This window comes from Myiozetetes cayanensis, unplaced genomic scaffold (assembly GCF_022539395.1).
Source record: "Myiozetetes cayanensis isolate MyiCay16 unplaced genomic scaffold, myiCay2020 scf6-25, whole genome shotgun sequence".
In the NCBI taxonomy this organism is placed as follows: Eukaryota; Metazoa; Chordata; class Aves; order Passeriformes; family Tyrannidae; genus Myiozetetes; species Myiozetetes cayanensis.
This window is the reverse complement of record NW_026087853.1, coordinates 35,261,675-35,288,248: the sequence shown is the minus strand read 5'-3', so window position 1 is coordinate 35,288,248 and position 26,574 is coordinate 35,261,675. Positions and strand designations below refer to the sequence as shown.

General features: G+C 38.1%; 2 protein-coding genes across 6 annotated transcripts in view; one reads left to right on the top strand and one right to left on the bottom strand.

Annotated features, from left to right (window-relative positions):
• The first annotated feature begins 2,045 nt into the window (after positions 1-2,045).
• Positions 2,046-20,203, top strand: LOC126650494 (photoreceptor outer segment membrane glycoprotein 2). Of its 2 annotated transcripts, XM_050335347.1 has the most exons (5): positions 2,046-2,584; positions 8,814-8,918; positions 12,554-13,222; positions 16,746-16,992; positions 18,419-20,203. In XM_050335347.1, exons 3-5 carry the CDS (start codon positions 12,642-12,644, stop codon positions 18,683-18,685), a joined length of 1,095 nt encoding a protein of 364 aa, XP_050191304.1. In that variant the 5' UTR covers positions 2,046-2,584; positions 8,814-8,918; positions 12,554-12,641; the 3' UTR covers positions 18,686-20,203. The 2 variants fall into 2 exon arrangements, with proteins under 2 accessions (XP_050191304.1, XP_050191303.1); XM_050335346.1 differs by lacking the exon at positions 2,046-2,584 and having other exon boundaries at positions 8,762-8,918.
• A 3,352-nt stretch (positions 20,204-23,555) lies between these two features.
• Positions 23,556-26,574, bottom strand: part of UBR1 (ubiquitin protein ligase E3 component n-recognin 1) — a 60,747-nt gene continuing 57,728 nt past the window's right edge. For all 4 annotated transcript variants that reach the window (XM_050335342.1, XM_050335344.1, XM_050335343.1 and 1 more), the window contains exon 47: positions 23,556-26,207. In XM_050335342.1, coding sequence (XP_050191299.1) covers positions 26,066-26,207 — 142 coding nt within the window. In that variant the 3' untranslated portion in view covers positions 23,556-26,065. The remainder of the gene's footprint in view (positions 26,208-26,574) is intronic.

The window sequence follows — 26,574 nt, the reverse complement described above, 5'->3', positions numbered from 1 at the left end:
TGCCCTGCGGGAGCCAGCGCTGCCCCGGGGGCGCTGCGCCGCTGTCTCCCCTGGGCTCCGAGCGCTGACAGGGGGAAACACTGAATGGGTCCCATGCCTGGGTGAGTACGGCCTTCGAAGGGAAGGCTTCCGCTCCCGCAAGTGACTCCTCACTGCATGCTAGACTCTCCAGTCCCGTGAGGACGCTCCTCAGTGGGTACCACCGTGCCGTCATCACACAACAGCCGACAGGATGTGATTGCAGGGCCACAGTGTCAATGCAGAGCCTGCATCCATCTGGCAGACCATCAGCCAGCAGGGGCCTGTTCTGTGGGAAAGGAGGAGGACAGATTGGCTGTGGTCACAGCAGCTTGTATAAAGTGAGTGAACACACGGTAGTCTTCCCCTCATGTGAGGTTTTCATAAGGGGAAAAAAAAAAAAATGCCTTTATTGCCCTACTCTCAGCCATATAAGATGATAATGTGAATAATTTAAGCCCTTTCTTCATTCATCACCAGGAGTCTATAGTTAAAGAGCGAGGTAAGAAAACAGTATCTCCTACTGCTGCTTTAGGAATAGAAAGATCTTAGTGCTCCTAGTTTACAAGTGTGCTACCCAGAAGTGGGAGCTGTGAACCAAATCTAACAGGGTGCCCAGACAGTTGGGGTTTGCTCAGTGTCAGCTTCAGCCAGATGCTTCTTCATTCACAAAGTGAACTGCCTCGAGCAGTGGGCCACCAGTCGTAGTGGTGTGGATAAGCACCGGTGATAAGCATGTATTTCTCTAGTATGGTGAAAGCACATTGTATAATGCAGCCTAACAACTGAAGTGGTTAGTAAGAAAGCTGATACAATGTTTCTATTCACTGAATGGAAACAAACCAGTGCTGGTGGCAATAGGTGGAGAGAGTTGTTTTTTGTTTTGGGTTGGGTTTTTTTAATACATCTTTTATCCAATTACAAAATGTAGTTGTGGGTTCTGCTTACCTTTGAAAGGCACTTAGAATTTCTCCGTTGGAAAACATTCTCCTGGAGCTACATATTTTTCCAAATCTGTCTTAAATGCCTTGCAAAGGTGATGGTTATTCTAGGATAGCCTGCTCCTCATACTTGTTCCTCTTATGCACCAAACAAATAATTTTTTCACATTCCCTCCAAAGTAGGCAGTACTTTTCCTCCCAGATTATAATCGAGGGTACATGAATGCCCTAACCACCTCTTAGATGTAATGTGTTGATGTAATGAGGGGCTCATGAATATGAATCCATTTGTGAAGAGTACTTTATTGTTCTCCCAATAACTGACATGTTGCCTGAGGTGTACAATTCTTCAGGAAAATTTTCTGATTCAATTAAAGAGAATGGAAGGCCTTAACCAACTTGTTTATCTGGTTTGTCTGTTTACCTGTTTATCATTGCAGATCCAAGGGGCATAGTTTCTCTGATACCTTTGGAACTTCACAAGTCAAATCATTATCTAATACAATCACATTGACATGCACATTATCATGGAAATCACATCAGTACATGTCTTCTTAGCATGCACGCTGCAAGCTTTAAAAGACCAAATAGACTTTCCCTTCACCGTCAGTGAGTTATAGTGATCTGTTAGTTTCCAAATTACCATGCACTTTTCATAACTAGACAAAACCTGAATGGTTCGAATGAAAGTCAAGCAGGGAAAAAAATAAACTGAAACTGAGCCTTTTTAAAAGGAAAATCTGTTTCCACTTATGTGAAGGAGGTCTTTACAGAAAAGATCTAATCTTTTTTAACTCACTGCTCCAGAAATACACCAAGAGTGTCAAGGCTTTCTGTTCTACTATATTTGGTTCAGAGATGATGGCAAATATAACAGATACCAGCATTTCCTCTGTCAAGGCAAACTTGCAGAATATCTTCAGCACACACCAAAAAAACCCCAACCAACCAACTCCCAAAACCCGCCAGCACATTAAAATCTCTATGTAAATATGAAATTGAGGTACTCCAGCTCTCCAGCTTTTTTTTTTTTTTTTTTTTTGATAGTTCATGTAGTTAAGCTTAGATGCATTGTGTTGATTAGCCTTGGAAAAAGTTACCCTGAGCCATAAACTGTCCTATGCCCTTTATTCAGCTTGTACATTCTTAGTGCTAATTGGCTATCTCAATGTAAAAATGTGTCTCTTTTTGCAGCTGTTACTCAGCAGCTGTAAACCACTGCAAATGGGCACCTCTGTTTGTTCTGGAGATTTTTAAGTATCTCAGGTGGTGCAAAGTAAATCAGTAAAGCAAACTGTCCAGGATAGAGTTACTTTTCTTTTTAGTAGCTGGTACAGTGCTGTATTTTGGATTTAATATGAGAATAATGTTGACCAACACACTGAGGTTTTGGTTGGTTTTAAGTTGTTCTTACTCCAAATCAAGGATGTTTCTGTTGCCAGTGCTCTGCCAATGAAGAGGTGCACAAGAAGCTGGAGGGGAACATGGCCAGGACAGCTGACCCAAACTGTCCAAAAGGATATTTCATACCATAGAACATCATGCCCAGTATATAAATGGGGAAGGAGTTGGCCATGAGGTTCCAGTGGCTGCAGGGGGACAGGCTGGATATTGGTCAGCGAGTGGTGAGCAACTGCACTGAGCATCACTTGTTTGCCTTGCGTTTCTTTCTCTCTCCATTTCATTACAATTAGTAGTAGTGTCAAATTATTACTATCTTTTATGTTTTGTTTCAATTATTAAATTGTTCCTGTCTCAACCCACAAGGTTTGCCTTTTCTTTCCACTTTTTTTCCTTCCTGGGGCAGGGGTGGGGGGAGCGAGAGAGCAGCTGCATGGGTGGGGCTTAGTTACCAGCTGGGGTTAAACCACAACACAAACTGTCTTGTCTTAGTTCAAAAGTGGATGTCTAACTAACTTGGCCGTAGACTGCAAGGAGAAGAAAGGTACTGCACACCAGAACTCTGAAGTCAGAGAGCAGGAGGATTACTGTGAGAAATTACTCCAAACTCCAAAGGCTTACCTGACCAAAGTTTATTATAACCATGTAGTTGCTATGGAAAGATGTGAACAAAAAAATTTAGTTCTGCTGGTATGTGCATGGCATATGCATGGGAATATGACTTGCTGAGAAGTTTGACTGTAGGAAAAATAATCCCCAGTCCTGTAAAGATGTTCTTCTTACATGTCTAATATAGCTTCCATATTTAATAATAATAATTTATAATTATAAGTACTATGCATAATTTATTAATACTAAATATAGTAAGTATTAAATCACATAATGAGGCAATAAATACAACTGGTCTGAATTTTAAAAATATAGAAACGAGCCTTTAAAGACCAAAGTGACAGCAAGCTATTTCTGGACACAACTAGAGACAGCTCTAGCTTTTACAATTTTTTAATTTAAAAAAGATCAGAGAATGAAAATATACCCACATATAAGCTTCTAATATCTTTCTTGTTTGAAGAACTAGATCAGAATTTCCAGGATTGTCTGTAAATGGAACACAATTTTCTGCTGCTTCTAACTTCTCCTTCCTTACGTTTTATAAGGGATGGAAATGGAAAAATAAGTTTGCTTTCCTGAAAATCTTCTTTTTTGTGCGGTGAGGGAGATGTGAGAATTTTCTTCAGTGGTTTTTGTCTGAAAGAAATGACCTAATGTTTCTTCAAGGAATCTTTAAAAATTAAAACCCACACCTAGACACAAATGTATAGTATGCACATGGCTGCTGATGGAGAAGGGTGACATGATTAAAAGCATGCAAGACCACCCGAACTCTACAGTTATTCTCTTCAAATAAACATGTATGGGAGTAGATGACTCATCCTGCAAAGTACAGACTCACTGATTTCAAACACTTCCATTGGAACTTCATTGTCTGGACTTTGGCAGCTTGGGGTTATTTATTTATTTCTGTATGAGTCAGAAGTTCTGAATAATGTTTCTGCTTAGTTGACCACAGAAGTGGAAGACAAAGCTCATACAATTTTTTGGAGAGTCAGAAATCAAATGACTGTCGGGAAAGAGAAGAGAGAAAAAGAAAAAAATTACGATAGCAGGAAGCACAGATTTCATAGAGATGGAAAATTCATAGGTTTGGTTAGTCAGTAAATGAACATGCATCAAATCCTAGAATTTGTTGAAAATTGTAAGCAAAAATTAATATACAAATAGAGGTGAAAACTGCTCTCACTGAAGAGTAGAAAAGTAAGCACATTTGATAAGCTCACATATCTGGCAAAAGTCAATGAGCAAAGAAGTATTGACCAAAGACAAGAAAGCACTTAGCAAGTTTTGTAGATGTTTAAACAGTTATCCAGTTCATAGCAAATGACAAATCATAGACCTTGACAAATCTAGTTCAGCCCTTTTTCCAAGGAAGGACCAACTGTCCCCACAAGATTCCTGGCCAGTGTTTGTCAACCTGTTATAAAAGTTGTTCTGTTGATGGAAATCAAGCTTTTTCATGGGCTGTTTCACTATTCTCACTAAAAGAGTGATTTCACCTGTTATTCTCCTCATATCCTATCACCAAAGGAATTTTCTCCCTTTCTCTATGTAACTACCTTTAAAATTACTTGAATCCTATTTTCAACTCTCACCATCAGTCTTCTCTGCACTAAGGAATTGAGTTCCCTCAGTCTTTTTTCACAAATCATGATTTCTAGACACAGTGTCAATAAGCATGAGGACACCACTGAAGGGACAGAAGAATCTGGAATCTTTTTCAGAAGAGCTCTAAGAGCCCTGTGTCTAGGTGCTGGCTTTTGTCAATTTGACAGCTTTAGGAGCATTGTAACTCTTTTTTTTTTTTCTTGGTAACTGTCTTTTCTTTCTAAAAGAATCTCAAATTCCCTACAAGATGTCCTGAGTAATATTGTTCAGTTCAAATCATGTTCTAAAGAATGAAAAACAGCATCAACATCAGGTTTATAATAAGCTGAGAATAGGGAGAGTTCCTGATTAGTATAGGAGGTCTCTTCAATGAGAAATGTGACAGTGTACATCTGACTACTTTGCTAGGGGAAGAAGGGTCAGCTGGTAGTATAGTGCACCTAAGTATTTATGCTATGAGATATGGAATTAAAAAAGGAAATTTTAGCTCATTATGTAAGGGCAATTCTGTTGCCAGTCCTCATAATATGTGTATAATTCCATTCTGCAAAAAGCTTCCTGATAAGTGGCTTGTGAGGATAAGATCCATATTGAATAAGGTACAAGGGTGAAAAGGAAGATTGCTTCATGGTCTTATTATGAATAAGGTTGTAAAAATGGATTCTAGTCTTCAGAAAAACGTTACAGCCAAGATGGGAGTTTTAGGTTACCAACCAATTTAAAATACAGGTTTACTTCCAGCTTTACCATAGACTGCTGTTCTGATTTTAAGGTGAATTTCTGTGCCTTAGTTTTGCATTTGTAATGACTCACCATGAGTCAGGAGTGGATGACTCAGAGGTTGTGGACAGTACAGCTTCCATGGATTGAAATCAGAGTCAGCTTGACAGGTACCAACATGGAGTTTCCTGCAAGATACAGTAGCCCAAAAGACTAGCCATACTTATGCACTGCAGTTCATGCAGGTCTGCTACAATTTCGTTTTTGCCTGAGACTGGCTTCAGCATTCATATTGTTATAACCTTTAAACATCTGAAAAAGGAAAATTGTAGTACTTCTTTTTCTGATTTGTTTAATCTGCGATGTTCTTCAGGCAATTAAATGAGCTACAGTTACAGTATTTGTATTTTTCATGGAACAGAGTACAGCACGATAATACAGTGTATAGCTGTAGTTGTAAAAACATATAACTGACTTAGTTTTCAATAAGCTTTGTGTCATTTTAATGTACCTTTTAATGTACAAACTGGTTTATTTTAAATTATTGTCTATTGCCATTACTTCTTGCCTTTGAATTTTCACATTCCCTCTCAACTCTGCAATTTCTTAAGAATTTCAAATGTTCTGACTTAACATAGGTAATCCCTATCTAACTAAAACAACCATAATCATCGAAATACCACTATATTTCCTTCCCTAAAAGTTCAGAAATGTAATTGAGAAATGAATGTTCTGCAAAGACCCAGTTGCTTCTATTTGCTTAATAACTTAAGTCTCTCAGTATCTACCATGTGGTTCACAACTTTACAGAAGCCAAAAAAAAGCAGATGGTCTGAATTCACTTGTTCATGCTCCCTCCCAATTAATACACATCATGAGAATCTATTCCTGAATATGGACTTGTCCTCTGAAGCACTGACATGTTAAAGAAAGGCCATATAGTACCTGCTTGCATCAGACTCACTGAGTGCCTCCACCTTTAGTCCAGTACTCCAAAATCTCATACTGTTAGTTATAATTTACTTTAAATACATGGTGAAATTAAAATCCATCCAAATATTAAAAAAAAATAATAATTTGGAAACTAGATGTAAAATTAAACTTTGCAGGATGCATCATCCCGACTACTTATTTCATCACACTGATTTGTAACACGTCTGTCCTTGCTTGTGGACTTTATGAATGGTACTAAATAGGTAAGTAATTGGCCAAACATGTATTAGATCTACCTCTTTCAAATCCAAAGTCACAGCACAGCAGTCTCCACTATGAGCAGGAAAGTGTGTGATTTCTTTTTGTACTGCTGGGTGATAGATGTCAGTCCCACATGTACAGCCACTCCTGCAGAGTTATGAAATGCTACTCTGTGGTCTTGGTGGCCAGGCTTCCCAGCAGGTCTGTGAGAAAATGCATCATGGTTAATTATAGATTGCCATAAAACACAACTAATTTCTGAATAATTCAGATTTTGATATGAACTTTGCAGCTGAAACCATTTTCCATTATGAGATGGAACAAAATATACAGGTAGCATTGACCTCTAGTTGCGTTAAGATTGGATTTAAGTAATTTCTTAAAATGAGCCATTCTTGAGCTTCCATTAGCTCTGTGAATGATCTCTAGTCTCTAACACAAATTAAAAAAAAAAAAAGCTTCTTACTCTATAGTGTAGAAAAAGCTTACATACAGCAGCAGTGCCATCTCCTGCTTGCTTGCTTTCATGCATGCAAATACTCGATCTGTGTTGCAAAGCAACCACAGGGAAGGTGCATTTTTCTGCCAGTAGGTAACTAAGGCAGCAACATTTTCTAATACTCAGGGACAACATATGTCTGGAGTTCCATAGATGCGAGCAGTTTTCACAAGTGAAGTTTTTCTGAACACAGAAAAGGACTTCAGTCATTTGTCCAGGTTTCTAAAATATCACATCCCAGTCAGAAGAGCAGCTCAAAATGTGTACATTTCTGTACTTGTGCTGTACACAAGGAATAGATTATACCTGTTAAATATGCTTCTGTAGAGTTATCTGGACATAAATGCACACTTTTGAACAGATACAACATATTCCCTTGGGGTTTGCACAAGTACAGCAAGTTCAAAGCATGAATGATTCACGTGCAGAGGAATAATTCAATGCAGTTGTGTTTTATTTGATCGTACGCAAGCATTTGTGTGGTCCAACTGCAGTAGATCCAACAGGTCCCAGATGTATCACATGTGCTCTGAATCAATAGCACATAAGCAATGTAGAAAGCTGGAAGCCCTATTCCAAATACTTTCTCTAAAAAGGTGAAGTTATGGTAAATTACATTTTTCCAAACCAAAGTTGCCAGCAAAAGGCACGCTGAGGGGACTTCTCCCCACATCAAGGAAACAGGTCTGTATGTTTGCCATGCAGTACTGGACAATGCATTGTTGGATAGAGTTTGTAGCATAAACATTAGATATGAGTTTGATTTTATCAGAAAAACTGAAAAGGGAGAGAATTTCATTGTATGACTTTATCCTGTTGGAATATGTCCTCAGGGATTTTCACCACATGGACACAACAGAATGATGCTGACAATTATGAGCCTCCTTTTTCCATGCAGATGTATAAAATAGCTTCTGGCAAATGCACAAGATTTAATTGTTTTTAAATTTTAGAATACTGTAGCTAGATACTCCAGTCTCTGCTTTACACCAGACTTTGATAGAGTGAGTTGCCCTGATAACTGATCTTTCACCTCTCCCCAGTAATAAGTGTGATAATACTGCTGCCTGCAGAGGGGTGTCCACCTTTACACAAGACCCTAAACGAGGTGAGCAGGTGTATTCCCAGAATGCAGAGTTAGAATTACAGTATTATCAGGGTATTGTTTTATTGCTTATCATTAGCTGGGAGAGGACAGTTTATGCTTCTGAGAATAATCATAAACATTACAATGCTTGGTGCAGGGTCCCTTGCAGTCAGTCGTGCTCACCGAACTCTCTCTGCTGTGCCGATGTGTTATGGACCCTATAGACCAAACCTGGTCCTGCTTACTGATTCAGTTCTGGGACTGACATCACCACCAACTTGATCAAGCATTGCTGCAGACTCAGCTTGTTGCCACTACTGCTGCCAGTTCAACCCAGCTGTGCCTGTCCCATAAATTCCTACGTGTTGGGCTCAGAAATTCCAGAGGACATGTGATGCTTTTGCTTTTGGTTCTGGCGTGGAATAGAGCTAGATAAGAGTCTAGGAACAGAGGTTTCTACTAGATTGTTCTTGAACCTGGAAACCTTCCCAAACCAGAATCTACTGTGAGTCATACAGGATGACCCAATTGCTCTTGGTTACTTGAATTCCTTTCTTGCACACAGTTGCATTCAGTACACAAAAGGACGGACAATTCCATCCAAAGCAACAAAATATGTAATGATGGGTAAGGCACTTAATAGTGAATGTAAATGATAATTTCCTAAGACAGATTTTTCCTTCACACAGAATCACAAAGTTTCATTATTCTCATTTTCTCTCTTTTGAAGGCATATTTATTGTTAAGAACAAATTAAGAACTATTGAAGACATTAACAGGTACTGAAGAACAGTCTCTGTCACTGACTAGTGCAAACCTGCGGAGGAGTAAAAAGGTAAAACAAGTTCCTATAAAACATTTTGTTGATGAGATCTCAGTCCACACTCAGTTAATTGGCCTGTTTTGCAGGATTTAACCCGGTGGCATAAGAACCTGGAAATAAATCTCTTAGCTATGATTAGAGATGAAAGACAGATTAGCACGGGCAGGAGAGCTAAAGTCTTTTTCTCCGTCTCCACTGGCGAGTCAGTGTGAAGACAGGACAACCAAAGAGACATCAGGAAATCAGTGTTTCCATCATCCTCAGGATGTTTGATTCAGGTATTTTCTCCCTTGTATTCATCAAGTTACCAGTTTCAAGTTCCTGTTCAGTCCTCTGAAGCAGGTTAGTAGTTTCTTTTACAGTGTCACAAATAGGAATGTGTGTTTACATACAATGGCAAATTTTAGTAAAATCAGTAAAATAAGATGTGATTTGTTTATGGCAAAATTGCAAGCCAAATTTCATTGGACAATTTTTATCTAATAAGTAAATGTTACTAACAAGTAAATAGCTGTGCTATGTCATGTTCTATGTAGTTAGAGGAATTTGATAGCAAAGGAACAGGTAGGTGGCATCTTGGCAGCAAAAAGCTACTGTATGGTGATTGAAGCTGTGTTTAAAGTGAGTTAGACAAGAAAAGCTTGAGAACGGTATTGATATTAGGGGAGAAATTTACATATTTATTTGGTTTCTTCTGTTGAAAGAAATATTTCTTCCTTTATAGAATAAAATCCAGTTTGCTCTGCTATAACTAGGGGAAAAATGTCTGTGTGTATATGATTCATAATTCTGGAGTGGCTTATGTGCACAGGTTTCTAAGAACTTTGATAGAGGTGTTAGTTCCACTGAACTGCTGGTTTTGGTTTTACAGTAACCTGCTGCCAAACGTAACTCAGCGAAGAACAGATACATGTTGCAGAGCAAGTCTTCTCATTATCTGAAATAAATTCAGTAAACTGTTAGCATAGGTAAAAATAATCTCAAGATAAATATCCACGCAGAAGCTGGGAACACAGGAATGGACTGGGTAACTGGTTCTTCTGTCCCAGACTAAATGCACTCAGAGTTTCATGAGCAGCACAGTGTGTCCCAGAGATCCTTTGTGCAATCCCAGGTATATCAGTGACAGCCAGAGTCAGTCAACAAGTGGTCACTGCATACAACAACCCCCCTCCTCTGGCACTAGGGCTCATATGATCTTATGCTGGTGTAGGACTGTGGCGTGGGTACCTCTGTTAGATGAATGTGAATATTCCATGAAATCTGGTCTTAAAACAATACTAAAATTGTACCCAGAAATCTGGAAAAACCATATGAGAATTACCGGAGGCAAGGAATTACTAGGAGAGTTTCTCTTGCACAGAATTTTTTTTTTTTTTTTTAAATTTTAGGCATTTGAAAATGGGGGAGGGAGCTACATCAGAATAGCTACATGAGAGTGAATATAGCCCTGCTTATGGAATTCAGCTTCAAATTTCTCTACGGTTAGAATATGACAGAAAGTTTCAAATTAAAAAGCCTCCCAGCTTGCATTAAAGAATAGCTAAAACTTTCCCCCAAAGGAAGATAATAGTCTGTTAAACTCAGCTTTATACTTGAGCCTCAGTCTCCCCTTATGCCACAGGGACCCTCCATGAGCTTAGGCAAGCTGGAGCCTTCTCTGAAGTAGTCATGGCCCCACGCCTGCCAAAGCTCATGGAGCATTTGGACAATGCTCTCAGGCACATGGTGGGATTGTTGAGGTGTCCTGTGCAGAGGCAGGAGTTGGATTCAACGATCCATTTTAGGTCCCTTCCAACTTAGGATATTCTGTGATTCTGTGAAATTTACATCTTCCAAAATCAACAATGCTTCTTGAGTAGATGAATTTTAAGTAAAGGTAGAACTGTTTACAACTTTTGTTGAAATGTTAAAGCAAAATATATTTGGCAAGTAGGGCGTTTTCAGTGACACTGTAACTATATGTGTGCCTAACATGCTAGAGGCATTTTACAAGTACATACATGTATTTCATAGAAGCAAACAGTGCATGATGCATTCATTCATATATACTGGCCATGGAATGTGAACTGCATAGCAGCAGTCAGGGAATTTCACAACAGATTCTCGCTGTTGTGAGCTCCTTGACCCGAGTATCAGGGGCAAATAAACCTATTAGCAGCCGTCATCTACAGCTATTTAAGGTCAAGTCACGAACTGCTTAACTGGCAAAGCAATCAAAGATACTGTCTCTGGGCTTATCAGGCAGGCTGTCAGCTGAATTCCTATGGGGGCTCAATTCTGTGCCAGCAGAGCATGATCCTTTCAAATAAGGTCTGAAAGATACCATAGAAGAACCATGTGAAGAAAGTGTTACAGTTTTATAAATGACTATTCTCTGGACTTGTTTGCACAGAAGTGTCCGTCATCGATACGATTATCACACTGTGATCACAATCAACATTCATCCCATTCTGTGTGGGAATGACATTTAGGATTCTGACTGCAACATGGGGGGCTCGGAAAGAAAACCAGTTTATGGTTGGTGGTAGGACGGTTGGATTAAGGTGTGATTGTCACAGTTCTCAAGACAAAGAGCAAGCAACTTTAGCTGCAGAAGCAGAGGTTAAGAGAGTGACAGGGATTCCCTGAAGATTAAATAGGCCTTATTTAATACATCATGCTATTCCAAGAACTGTTTTTTAATAAGAACTTTTAGAAAGAAAGGGAGGTCTATCAGAGAAAAAATAGAACATCCTAAACTGCTGATTTTTAAGGTGTGAAGATGTTCTGCCTTTTTTTTTTTTTGTAGGGTGATTTGTTACTTTACATAAAAATGGTAGTGCTTTTATGCCAGATCAAGTGGAAAAATGCAGTGGAGGATGTTCACCAAAAATATATTCAGATCATAACACTTAAAAGTTAATAAATTTTTGATAATATTTTCTAGAAAACCAGCACAGTCATTGATAGTTTAACTATTTGTATAACATTTTGTCTCTGTTGATAACGGCAGTCATTTTGCCCCTGCAGTATTTTGCCAGAGTGATCATATATTAGTACTGTACATGTAGGGATAATACTTGCTTTTTGCTAGAAAAATCACATTTCACTGCACATAATTAATGAAATTACTAAAAATACCCATAGGATACTCTGTTTCTGTTATTTTCACATTTTTTTCTATAGGGAAAAAAGGTTTATGTGATTATGCTGTATATATTTGGTTTTGTCCTGCTTATTCAACTTTTTAACACAAACCTAACCATAATACAGTAATCTAAGAATAATAAATACCTATAATTGTCAAGAACATACAGGCAACAAGTTCAAGGGAAAAAACACTGTGAGTGTTCTGGAAGGAAAGCCAGCAGCCCAGCTCACTTCTAGACATCAGAAGGCCTGCACAGAAAATATCCCTTGAGAAAAATCCACAGAAATCTAGAGTCATTGGTTGTACTGTTCACTTGTTTATAATTGCTCTAGTTGGTCCTTAGAATTTTTTTTTAAGTGTATGAAATTCAAGCAATAAATTTCACTGGGGCACTCCCTGGGCAGGACTGAAAGTGCGTGAGGCTGCACAGGAAGTTCTCTGTAGTCTCTATAAATGGTCAATAATACCTGGTCAGACAGGCAGTAATCTCTCTCTCTCTCTCTCTCTTCTTCAGATTTCTACTGCATGCCTTGGACACATGCCCCTAATCCACTTACGAGCTTCCCTTGACCTACACTTCTTTTCCTAACGCTGATCTGACTATGGCTGTTCTCAAAGTAAAATTCACCAAAACTAAGAGGGACAAACTGGCCCAGATCTTATGGATACTCAACTGGGTTTCTGTAGTGAGCGGGATCATTCTCTTCAGTCTCGGCCTCTTTCTGAAAATAGAGATCAAGAAGCGCAAAGAAGTGATGGCAAAAGGGGACATTAACTCCGTCCCCAACATGCTGATCTCTGTGGGGGTCATAGCATGTATCATCAACTTTCTGGGTGGAAAAATCTGCTATGACTGCTCAGACGCCAACAAGTTCTCTCGATGGAAACTTGTTATGCTGCCATACATCGTATGTACCTTCTGTTTTACCTTCTGCATCCTGGTGGGTGCTCTCATGTGCTACACCATGAGGAACGAGCTGGAAGAGTCTCTCTACCTGGGACTGAGGGATGCTATTAAGTTCTATAAAGACACGGACATACCTGGACGATGTTTCTTGAAGAAAACAGTGGATTTGTTACAAATTGGATTCCATTGCTGTGGAAACAATGGCTTTAGAGACTGGTTTGAAATTCAGTGGGTATCTCCTCGTTATCTGAATATGGCTTCTAAAGAGGTTCAAGAGTAAGTATTTACTAGTCATAGCAAAAAATCTAGGAGAAAAATTCATTCGAGAAAGCAAAGCCTTTTTACTGGACCCATGTATCTTAATAAAGAATGACCACATTACTTGCAAAAGACACTAACTACATGCACAAGCAAAGGCTGCCTTTTGCTAACCTTTTAGGGATGCTAAGCAAAGCAAAGATGTATCTTTCCTTTTTTAATGTGGTGAGTTAGCTCCTCAAAAATTTAATTTCAGTTACAGGGAGCTGATAATGGAAAGAAAAAGAGGATTGTGCTATCAATACATTGCACAGTCAATCCTAAACACCGAAAGGCCTTTCTCCTTCAAGGTATTAGATTCTGCAAAGCCAAGTTCAAATCTATATGTTCACATGTGAGAAAGTGCCAATCACCAGGTACACTGAATAAAAAAGGAGAAGAACCCTTTACCTGTTTGGTTTTTTTTTTGGTGGTAGTGCTTCACATGATGTAGCAACTGTGGAATTATATGTTCAAAAAGAAGAGTCTGGTAATACTTACAGACAACAGAAAAAAATAACAATTAAAATTTCTGTAAGTAGACAATTTAACATGTAATAATTCTTCTAAAGCTGAAAAAAGTCCTGACAAGAGTGTAGTAGCTTTGTATTCCTTGGAAGGACAAACACAAAGAGCTTGACTGGCATTTGTCAAGTGCTTTGTTTTGTTGAACTCAAAAATCAGTCACAATAAAGGCAGAGGAAGGGAGGCCAAAGATCTTATTTTATCTGAATTTGCAACTTGGAACTGCCATCATAGGAAAGTGTATATACAGAGTTGCAAATATGCCAGAATGCAGGGCCTAGGAGAATACAGATAAGAGGTTATCAGCCTGCATAAATAGTTGTCTGTGGACATAGAGCAAGATTTACAAGTGTTCTCAAGAGAGAAGTTAGGAAGTATCACATAGAACAGACTGATACAGAGATGTTTTGAATCCTGGTTCCACAGGGAAAAGGGACATGACAACAAAGAAGTGAAAAGTAGTATCTTATTGTGAGGTTCCAAAGTAAAATATCCTGCCTATTATTTCTGCAAGGCATGCAGAAACAGCAATGTTTTATCCAGGGTCTTAACTAAATTGTTTTCTTCTGCAGGGTCACCTGTGCTCTGCAAATTATTTTGAGAATACACTGTCAGTTAATTTTTGTCCCATTTTGGCAGAAGATGACAGTGAAATGTGTGTGAGGGAAGTAATTTCAGAACTTCTTTTGCTGTGTATAAATTGGTTAATTTCAGCTGGATGGCCAGGATACAAGTTGATGCTGGTATAACCACATTATACCGCGATTTCTAAAAGTCTGGTAGTAAAACATTTAGTTAATGTGAAATCACTGGAAGCAAAGCCCAGCTGGTAATGTTCAGAAAGTATGGAGAAGGAATCAAACTTTTTTTGGTTTCAACTTGTACTGTATGTCAGTTGGAAGACTAAGAGGCAAAGCAGCTGAGAACTGACATACTGTCACTTACATGTAACCTTTCTAAAACTGAACTTTTCATCTTTCTTCATTACCCTTTTCCCTCCCCTCTCTTCTATGGCTCCACTGCCAACACCTCAAAGTGACAAGGCATGGAGACAGGTCAGAAGATGAGGCAGGTTATAGTAGTATAATCCTGTCATTGCTTTCTTTAGGTGAAAATCATCTTCTTTTTTAGCCTTAAAAGTAATTTTTGCTTTGACAATACCACAACAACTTTGAACTGCAACAACAAATAGCCGTGAATGCCTCACACACTGAGCCTCAGTCACTGAGGTCTTCCCTTCTAACAGTACCAACGTTCTTTAATTTGCCACTGACAGAGACAACACAATGGCAAGACGACAAAACCAAGTCTGGAAACTGATGCTGTTGGCAGTAGAAACATATAGCAAAAGAATTAAAAAAAAATAGCTGAATTGATGCTTGGGATCAAAAGAAAAGGTTAAGAACCAGTTTAAGAGACTGTATTTTATCCATTTTAGATGCTGTACTGTATCTGGGTCATTAAATATACATGAAGCCCTAAAATATAGAGGGCATTTTCCTGAACCCGGTAAAAGCCTCCCTTTCATAATGTGCCAGTCTTCCTCTCCTCCCTTTGAGAGTTTTCTTTTCTCCTCCAGCATTCAAGTCTTCCATTTTGTGCCTCTCTGACTCCATTCCTTATTTCCCTTTCATGGTTTTGCCTGTTCCATGACACAGCTCACACACTTCAGTATAGTTTCAGTGCATAATTTGGGTTCTTTGCACTGGTCTCGTTCTGCTGCCATTACCAGGAATGTGATGGCCACAAAGTGAAGAGCTAGACTTGAAAATGGAGAGGAATTCACGCCTATCCCACTCCTAGGTGGGAAATGGCAGATGAACTTCCTGACTTACTTGGTTTGAGGAAGATGGTTTTGAAAGAATCTTAAAACAAAACACAAACCATCACCTGAATAAAAAAGAAAAAAAGGATGAGAAGAAACAAAGGAAAAAGGAGGGGAGGAAAAAAAAAGGAAAAATAGAAAAAAGAAAAATGGGGGGGGGGCAGGGAAGAAGGTTGTATTTAGCAGGGTCACAGTAATAAAATCAAGGCAGTTATTCTGCCATCAAAGCACTGCCACAAATACTGAGCTTCCTAGGAGCTTATGTTTCATTTGAAAGTACTTCTCTTTAGCTAGTGCATCTTTGTGTGGACTTCTGTTTCTAAGCAGTATCTTTGTGCTGAAAATACTAAAGACTTCATGCTAAAGAGAAGGTAATACAAGGAAAGCAGATATCACAGATTCACTTAACTGTTCCAGGAAATTGTGATTAATCTGAGACTCGGTCCTCTTCCCATCCCATTCCCATTTTTTTTCCTTATTCCTATTTTATCTTTCCTCTTTCCCCACGTTTTCCTCCTGACCTTATGGGGGAGGGAAAGGAATAAATTTTAGTAATAAATATGCTTTTTAAAGTTACAAAAACTATAGTTACAAGAAGCAGAAACTCCCTTGTGAATTAGTTTCAGAATATTTGCTGAACTAGCCATTGCAATGGGTACAGTGATGAAAGGCCAGCGGACAATTTCCAGTGGTTCTCATGGTAGGCAAAGTTATTCTTGTCTTAGGTTCTCTCCTAAGGAATGACTGAATTGAAAATCAACACGGAAGTAGTGAAACAGGATTTGAAGGGACATAACTTCCATTAGAGTTCCACCAAGATAAAGAGGTTCAGAAATTGTCTTTAGTATTTTCAGCACAAAGATACCTAAAAAGGAAACATCTCTGTGAACACTGAACTCACGTCTTGTGGCACAGTACCACGAATCAGGTGAGGTGCTGTGCTTGTACCAGACTTAAACACAGACCATTAAAAATTCCATTTTCCTGTAGTAAGCAACTTTTTCCTGTTGAAAATATATCCCCATTTTCCTTTTGTTACATTGGAGAGGCCTACATTGCAGCAGACTTGCATTATTTCCTTTGCTAAAATCACGGGCACCACCTGCTGCTGACACGACTTTTGTAATGCCCGAACTTTCTGTCCTGTTGCAGCCGTCTAAAGAGCAACGTTGACGGGAGGTTCCTGGTGGATGGAGTACCCTTCAGCTGCTGCAACCCCAGCTCCCCACGGCCCTGCATCCAGTACCAGCTGACCAACAACAGTGCTCACTACAACTATGACTTTCTGACAGAGGAGCTCAATATCTGGGTGAAGGGGTGCCGAGAGGCCCTGCTGGATTACTACACCAGTATTATGAGATCCATTGGCATTGCAGCTTTGCTTATTTGGTTGTTTGAGGTAAGTCTCACGAAAATGGTGTGTGTCAGATTAATCAGAGTCTTCTGTCTCTATAAGATGGGCAACAAATATGGTGTAACATGAGAAGTGCCTCAGCAACCAAAGTCCACAGGCACTTCAGGAATGTTGCAGGACTTCCTTTAGTACAGGACTTTCCCAAAGTCCACAGAGCAGAAGCAAATCTCATCGAAGATGAGGTCTATCAGAAATTATCTATACAATTCTGTGTATTTACAGAGCTTTTTCAATAGAATATAGCATATTTCCTTCACTGAAGCACTTACTAGATCAGATACAAGACAGTATGCACTGACACAACTGCAAGGAAATTATATGAAAAGGTCTGGGGGTTAAGTCTCTTTTAACAAAGAATATACAAAATGTGAGCAGGTCTTTGGCTTAATAGATTAATTTTGTTTATAGTTAAAATTGAGCATAAGTATTAATATCTCAAAGCCTCCTTTTTTCCATTATACATTCACCATATACAGAGCACCTGCACACATGGCACTGATTATGCTGCTGATAATGCAATCAAAATAAGCACACCACACGGAAGCATACACCCCTGCAAAGCTGCAGTCTTCCTCCTGATGTCTGTTAAGAGAGTTATCTGAATGTTGTCATCCACAAGTAAAGGACCCCCAGTGGCACAGGCTACAATAGAATTTTCTTGTCTTTTTAATAAGTTTTAGTTTTCTGATTACTGCTCTATTGCATAAATATTAGCACTGTAATTAAAATAGTTCACAGTCCTCAAGCAGTGCTGGGTGGTGGTGCCAGAAATAACAGGCCTTTGGCATGTGAAAAAAACTGTGCTCTCTGTGCTCCCTTAAATATTGACAAGCTGGGCACGCTGATCTCAATTGTAACAGAAACCAGGATAGCGGGGCTTTTTCCAAAACTTACATTTGAGCCTCTGCTATAGGCCAGCCTTTTGAATTTTCATACCTTGGCATGTAGGACACATATGGCTTACATATGAATGATTAAACCTCCTTGGAGGAAATATTGATTTAATCAAGGTCAGTGGGGAAAAAATCCATGGAAATTAACATAGCACAATTTTATTTTCCCAGTGGCCAATGGTTCCACTAATTGATCATCCATTGTACATCAATTAGTTCAGTCTCTGAGGCTGCAGGGTTCCCGAGTAATTCTAGGTATTTATATGCTAATAACACGCAAGGGGGATTGTTACCTGAAGAATGAAGAGAGAATCAATCCATCTCTCCCTTGTATTTTTCTTTCTAAAAAAATGCAATTAACTGGTAGAGCGGTTAGATATATTGCTCAGACAGAGTTTGTCTGCTTGACTCAATACTAGTTAGGAGGCCTCTAAATACACAAGTCAGAAAGCTGATTTAGTGGTAGGGTTCAGGCTGTGATTTCAACTCACTGTTTAACCATTCACTGTTTCTTACAGCTCTCTGTACTTATTGGTGTTCGGTACCTACAAACAGCCATGAAGAACGTCCTTCTGCTCGGAGATCTGGAGGGAGAATCAGATGGTTGGTTACTAGAAAATAGTTTTGTGGAAACTGCCAAATACAACATCAGTATCATTAAGAACCTCGGCAAAGCCAACCAGATCTCCACCGTATCGGGCATGAATGACCCTAACATTAATGTTCAAAACACAGACTGTGGCAAAACCAATCTTACAACAAAATCTATCCCTGCAGCTAGGTAGGCAAGTCTTCAAAAGAATGACATCACAAGTGTAGCTTTGCTGTATTACATTCCTACAGTTACCAGATTTTTCACTGGTGGGGTAAAAAAGGAAAAAAAAATGAAGACAATTGAACAAACCACAGACTGGTGACAGCTCCAAAAATGCTGATACTTCTTTGGATGGATGCATTTTTACTTGAGAAATCCCTGATTTTCAACACTGCACAGAACTTTTGGAATTTTTCCCACTTTCTCTCCTTTATCTACAGAATTCTATCATGGTCTGAACATGCCAGAGTAATCGCTATGCACAAGCAAATGTTCCAGAGAGGATGGGTCTACATCTACTAACATACAGATTAGTCTACTATGTACCAAAGTGTGTCGTTATTGTCACTACACCTACAGAAATCCCAGCAACTGGGAAATCCCAAAAGAAATCATTACACTTGATAAAAAGATCCTTTACAAAAAAGACAAAAACTGAAATGAAAGCTCTGTTAGTCCAAGGTAGGAGAGTTACTTTTAGCTGAAATGTACCTATGCAGCCCTTCTAACAGAACCTACTAGCAAGGCGAAACTGAAGGCAAGGAAAGTTACCCTAATGTATTTAATTTATTTTTCCCAAATATTCTGAAGTATGTTTTCATTTTTCCCCCTCCATAGTCTAGGGAAAGCCAGCTGCCACACCTCCCTGAAAGTCAAAAGGTACTGCTGAAAGGAGTTCTCTGCTTAAGAAAACTGACAGCTCCTGCAAGGATATTTGAAATTCCAAGTAGCATGTGATAGCCCCAGTTTAAAAAAACAAGTATATACCTCCCCTAAAACAAGCACTGATGATCCTAGATGCTTACAGGCTCCTCATTTCAAAGGTACTTAACACATTGATCCAGGGGCAGGAAGATAGGGGACTATGTGAAATCAATGAAGGCTTGGGAACTTTGTCAATGCATGGAGTGAAAGCCTTCAATGCCCAAGACAGTTGTAGTTACAGGATGCCCTATGACATTAATTCATCATTAGTAGTAAGCAGGAAAAACGTATCGATACAAAATAGAGGTTAAAAGACCAAATAAAGTATTTTACTTGTTACTGCTGTGACTGCATTCTTTGTGAATAACCAAGTAAAAGAAGTTATACCACTGGGATATTCAAAGCAGAACTATTCCTGCTTTTGAAATTGTGCAGAAGTAAAAATTCCTTTACTCAACAACTGCTGTATTTTGTAACACTAGAAAAAGCAAGGATAATACTTTAAGAATATATTGTAAGTAAATTGTGCGATGTAATAATCTGGAGTGTAATTCAAGCAGGCTGTGTGCATGACCATAATTTCAAATGCAACTGCTTCACTGCTTAACATTTTAGGTCTACACTTAAATGTGTTAAAACTCCTTCAAATAACTAGGTTTGTACGCTGAGACTACCTTCTACAAGAGCTGTTAACTCTTCCCTTTGCAATCACTTTGCCCAGTGTGGAATTAAAACTCAACTGGTGCATAATTCCTTCAGCCACTTCTGGGAGTCAAAAATACTTACCAGCTGCTCTATAATTAGCTGATACAGATGGGAAAAGAATAAATACAGAAAGTTGTAGTGCCTTAAGAGATCAAGGAAAAAGACAGTCATATACTGCAAATTAATCAGATTTCCCAATAGTGTATAGGGTTTTATAAATGCAGTATATTTTAGGTAACTATGCAAAGTGCCACATATTTCAGTCAACAGCAGTCACTTCCTCAACACAATTTTAGTCAATCTACATTTGGAAAAACAGATCTCAATAACCAAAAGCTGTAAGATAATCAGAAATAACTTAAGAGAAAAACAGAAATTACTCCTGTAGAGTTTTTTTTTAATTAAGAAAAAAATTGAATCTAGTGACCTAAGAATATGCAAATTCTAGAAAATAAAATGCTTTCAACAATTAAAAAAGAGAGGAATGGTTCAGTATGATGAAAATGGTTGTAAATCAGGATATCAGAGCATGAAGAAAGAAAATCTTACTTTGTATTTTAGGAAACATTTCCATATTTCCTAATGGCAAAACACATTTAACTGTAGAAACAGATGAAACATTTTGCACCACTTAAAAATCTCTTGGTCAAGTCTTGAACTTGCAGAATTACAAGAACAGTGAGCTCACTCTTCTGGTAACTTTCTAGTTGATGGATTTGTCAAGAATCTGCTCTGAAAAAATAGATTTGAAACTGACCATGCAGCCTGAGAATCTCTTTAAAGACACAGAAATGTCAAGCAGTAGCTGATGTAACACATTACCATGAAGAGCAGAGGTGTAAGTGTCCAGCTACACATCTTCCCTGGCCCCCACACAAGCTCATTTATTTGCATATGAATAAACCACATTTTACAACAAAAGACTAGTTAGCATTTGGTAAGTTAACCTTTGTCTCTCAGCCAACTGCCAGAAACGGCAGAAGCGGAATGTGGTTGCTTTTGAAATTAACTGAGTTTCAAAATACATTTCACAGGGAAAAGTCCTTGTCTGGCCTATTACCAGTGATTAGTCACTAGACTGTTGATTTCTATCTTGTCTAGGCATTTAGTTTCCATCGATAGAGATACATTACAAAAAGATGATAGCTCATTTCACAGTAATCGGCATAAAATTTACTTTCCTTAATAAAGGCTTTCTTCTCTGCTTTGTATTTACTGGTTTCCCCAGAATGTGGAAGTGCACCCTATATATCCAGCTTCCTTTACAGCACCTGTCACAATAGTCTGGATTTCCAGCAGTATTTAACATCACAGCCACGGGACCAAGACAACAAACTCAAGTAGCAGCACAGACTCCACCTTAATTCTCTGTAATTGTTAAAGACAAAGACGGCATTAGCGAGCCAAGCCTTTAAGCCAGGGCATATGCTCAGATACAGAAATAAATACGACTTGAGGTACACTTCTTATCCTACTTGTTATTAATGCTTAATCCAGTCAGAATTAATAACAATATAGCAACTTCCAGAGCAAGGCACTCATCTGTGCATGAAACTATTTTCTTTATCAAGTTCTTAATCAAAACAAAATTAGAGAAACACTGTAATGTTCAGTTTCTGCTGAAGGCACTATGACAGCTTCTATAGAAATTGCAATTACAATACTCTAAAGCTTTCTGATTACCACTGAAAACACTTGCTCTACATTGATCATAAAGAAAAAATAATTAGCAAGAAATATAAAAATGTAGCACTTTTAGGGTTTTGTTAAAATGAACACTAGACACAGCTCAAGCAGGAACTCTGGTACACTGGGATGAGCTCTCTCTGAGCACTAAGCCTGCATCTCCACACTTATACCCACCTCAAGAGGCCAACTTTACATTTCAGGCACACTTAAGAAGCAGGAAACAAAAGGTTCTTCAGTCTACTGAAAAAGACTAACCATGGCTCTTCAAATATAGCAAGGACTCAAAACTATCATAAAATCCACAGCCCTCATTTTGTGCTTCACAGCATTTTGTTGCCGTTTATTCACTCAAACATGAAGTCTAGAAACCTCCTAAAATTAAGTCTGATGGACTGTAAGTTGTTTGATGCCGATTTCATAAGCACACAGAAATGAAAAGAAAATTCAGGTCCCATTTAAATGTTTCACGTTTAACTTCATACCTGGTCTCCTCTTACTCACCAATACACGAAATCATGTATTTAATCCCTCAGAATTTCAGCTCGCTCTCCTTCAGTGCACATTTCCTTTACATTCACTACGGTCAAAAGCAAAGCTGCGTTAAGTTTAGAGAAATGTACTAGGATTAGGAATAACTAGATTTGAGAGACTTGTATAGGAGTGGATTTTCATTACTAGTCATTTGTTTTCTGTATCAACTGTTTTCTGTATCCCTCAAATTTAGCCTACCTGCAAAATACTTGTAAAAACTAACAGAAGAGACTTGGGCTACAGAAATCAAACTTCCATTTTTTAAGAAGGTAACTTTGAAGATCTTTTTAAGTAATAAATTAGAAGAATCTAAGTAACAAATGTTGTATCATGAATCTGAGTAATTTACAATGGAGATTATTCAGTGATATTGGCTAGAAAATAAAGTGTATTTCAACCATAAAGCAAAGCACATAATGGCCAAAATATTCCTCTATATTTTTCGTACATTGAGGTTTTTACTATGCAAGAAATAGTGCTGTGACTTTTTTTTTTCTAATTAATAGCATTCTTGTTCTAATAGTCTTCAGAACACTTTTACCAGGAGACTTTAATCTATCTTCCTCTATCTTTTACCTTTTCAAGAATTGGTTCTTAAAACACATTTGCTTTACTAAGAATATGCATAAAAAGCAACACCACCAACACCCAAATTCTGTAAGCTTAATGGTGCCCAAAGCTACAACAGCATTGGATGTGATGACAGCAGCCTGTAACATAAAAAGGGGCAAGAAGTACTGGCCATTTCTATGTGAGAGATTTCCTGACTGCTTGTTTAGCTCTATAATAAAACATCTTTTTTTTGGTTTTTTTTCAAACATGTATCACACAGCACATTACACCAGCACCACAAGGCTTCCCTTTCTAGAGGTGGTTATGACAAACAGTTCTTATCTGACAAGATACAAACCCAAAATCACTCAACTAAATCAGTTTTAAGACATCTAAATATTAAATTCTGCACTTAAGACTTTTCTTACAAATTGAATTAAACACTGCAGGAATTTGCATCTACAAAATACCGGGACAAGTTTCAAGTGGCATATTTCTTCACGTAAGAAAAAGCACAGCATCACTGCTAATGGTACAACAATGATGCAGACTACAGGGGTAACTGGTACTGTCTACCAACCATTTACTAACCCTTCTCCTTTTTCACACTGACAGACACCGCTAGGATGCTCTTGTAAAAAGAACTGTGAGGTGTCAAATAAAAAATGAATAATCTACGAGAAGTTACTTTATTTCTTTTTTTTTTTTAAATATACATATACAAGATATTTTATTTCAAAAGCACAAGAACATTATACAAGTTTCAAATTTACATTTTTGCAATTAAAGATACCAGTATGTGCATTATCAAATAACTTCTGTCAGCTTGGATGGAAATCAGTGGCATAAGCATCTTGCAATCACTAAATACAGATTATACTCACAGTGAACAAAACTGCATAGTAATTTATGAAATGAAAGATGACCACGCTAGTCCATGAATGACATGGGAGTCCATTTGCTAAATTAGTATGTGCAAACGTGCAGAAAGATGCAACTTTCTTCTCCCATTTCTTCAGCTACAAAGAGATTTCTAGAGCTTTAAACGAGCTCACCTGCTCATAACCAGCTCCTGTTCTTATATGCTACAGTTCAGACAGAAAACAAAATAAAGTGATCTCACTGCATATTTGACAATGGAATTTTTGTATCAGTGAAGTGTGAGATAACTGAAAGTTTCTGATAAATGAATTAGTAAATATAAGAGGGAAACAGTAAGAGAATACAGCTTGGTATCAATGAGGCATACATCTGCTAGTATTTTTGTTGGTAAGAAGTGTTTTGATGACATAAAAATCACCAGTGCATGCAAGTTTTCATGACAACTGTTCTAAATTCAGTATGTGAAGACTAACAGAATTAATGTTTGTCTTCAAAGAGTTTAATATTCAGGTTTAAAATTTGACAGAATCAAAATAAGGAGAATGGTCTTAAGGAGAATGGTCTTAATTTCAAGAAAGAGAATACCTTAAAAATATACCAAAGCCAACTTTTTGTACCACCAGGGAAGGATTACAGCAAAAGTTTTTAAGAAGTATTTGAAACTAGAACAATATTTGAGTTCATTGGTATTCCATTTTTAGATTAGTTATGGTGCCGTTCAGTGCACTCATACATACATACACAAAAAACTATTAAAAAAACCAAACAAAAACCAGGAGAGAATGATATTTAAATCTAAATCATTATTTGTGATTCTACTATTTCACATACAATAGTGGCAAAACGAAAAAGAAAAAGACATCACACATCATACGCTTTCAGACATCAATTTGAAAATCTCCCCTTGAAAGTCTTACTAAAATGGCACAAAAGAATCCAAACAGCAAAGGGGCAGGAAAATTTAGGGTAACGAAAACTTCAAACTTTCACATGGAAATAGCACCTCCTGGGAAAGCATTTTTACCTATCACATTACAAATTCTCCCATGTATATCAGGGTTGAAATTCAGAAAACAGAACAAACATTTAGAACTAAAGCAAAATAACGTTATCGAGAGAGAGTTCAATCACAACGTGCTATTAAATGGAGGGCAAAGAAACAGACTTAGCCATCTTTTTTTCCCTTTTCTGCTCTACCTGGCACTGAACCACTGAATATGCTCCCCAAAACACACCATTTCTTTTACACAGGCTCCAAAACATGCTCCAAACAATATAACAGAAGATGAAGAGTGGAAAATCCCTCAAATATGGGCCAAATTATTTCTGATTCTAAAACTTGCTGCTTTGGGGCCTTGATTTTAGTCCAATGGCAGCTTAGAAAGTCATTTACTTTACTGAAGTCTCTGGCTCTTGTATAACTTGCAGAGCTACACTATAACTATCCAGCAGCAGGATTTTCACATTTGATTCTTGGGAAAAACCTCAGAAGACAAACTGTAAAAAACTAAAACTAACCACAACCTAGCCAAATACTTTAGCCCTAGACCTCTTAAGATATACAACACTAACAGAGGACAAATTCTTTAGATAAAGTGCAGTTCTGGCAACGCAAAAAGCACAGACAATTTTTTGATGCACCACGCAAGATGGTTAATTCCCACCATGCACTTTCTATCCCACACTTCTCATTTGAAGAATTCATTAATGAAAACTCTTCATTAAATCCCAGTGTATAGCTGAACACAGACTATTTCTGTAAAATTTACTCTGTATTGTACCTGTTGCTACAGATGACTAAAGGCCTGGCATCACTTCCACTCCAATATTATCCTGACCTATTTAAAGCTTCACTAAAGCTTGGGAAAAGAACCCAGGAAGAAAGTAAAGGAGGATTTTCCTTGGCAACACCATTTTGGTATGTTCTCAAGGCATAGAAGAGACAGAAGTGTGGTGTGTGCTCTGAAGCACAGTATTTGGGAAGCTGTCCTCATGAAAATACGTGAAATAATTACAACTTCTGAAAAAAGTGGAAATATTTCTGGACATGAATGTTCAGTAGTAATTACTGAATGTGGTTTTCCTTTTAGAAAGGAGAAAAAAAATACAAGGAAAACATATGACATGAGATTCTGTTTCATTATATCAGTGATACATCCAACTTAGAGAATCCATCAATTGTGTCTGAACTACAGAATTCACTTGAGTAGATTTTTTTTACTGCCACCCTCCCTTCCATTTCCAAAGCACTGCCAAAGGTAAGAGTTTTCACTAAAAATCAAGAGACTCAGAGCAGTTGCCAGTTGAATCCAAAGAAGATCTGATTGGTTTCTTGGCTCCTGGCAATCTCCTCTATGATGCAGTGTTGCTGCCATAGCAGATGGAGCTTCCGGTAACGCTCCCGACATAAGTGCAAGGGATTGCCTCTTCTTCATAGAAGGAAAAAAGAATAACCAGTTAGCATATCAAAATAGCAACTGCAAACTGTCCCATTAATAATCTAACATCAACACTAGACTATACAAAATACTTGCATGAACACCAATTCCAAAAAGTCTATTGGAAATGTAAAAAAAAATGCTACGTATGACAAGCAATGACCGTCATTTCCAAGACGACATTTCAGCCATAGCAGTTGTTGCATGTTCCTGATGAAAAACGTACAAAATATTCTTGAGAAAAGTAAGAAAGTTTAACAGTACCAAAAATTGGTTTTTCCCATTATAAACTATCCATTCACAACTAGAAACTGCCATCAGGAGTTTGAAGTTAACCAAGTTCACCAGGCTAAGACAC

What these genes read in the sequence shown, in the direction of transcription:
- LOC126650494 (XM_050335347.1), top strand. Translation starts at nt 12,642, where the DNA reads ATGGCTGTTCTCAAAGTAAAATTCACCAAAACTAAGAGGGACAAACTG. An exon ending in GCTTCTAAAGAGGTTCAAGA is followed by an intron (nt 13,223 to 16,745) that starts GTAAGTATTTAC and finishes GTCCTGTTGCAG; the next exon opens with CCGTCTAAAGAGCAACGTTG. An exon ending in TGCTTATTTGGTTGTTTGAG is followed by an intron (nt 16,993 to 18,418) that starts GTAAGTCTCACG and finishes TGTTTCTTACAG; the next exon opens with CTCTCTGTACTTATTGGTGT.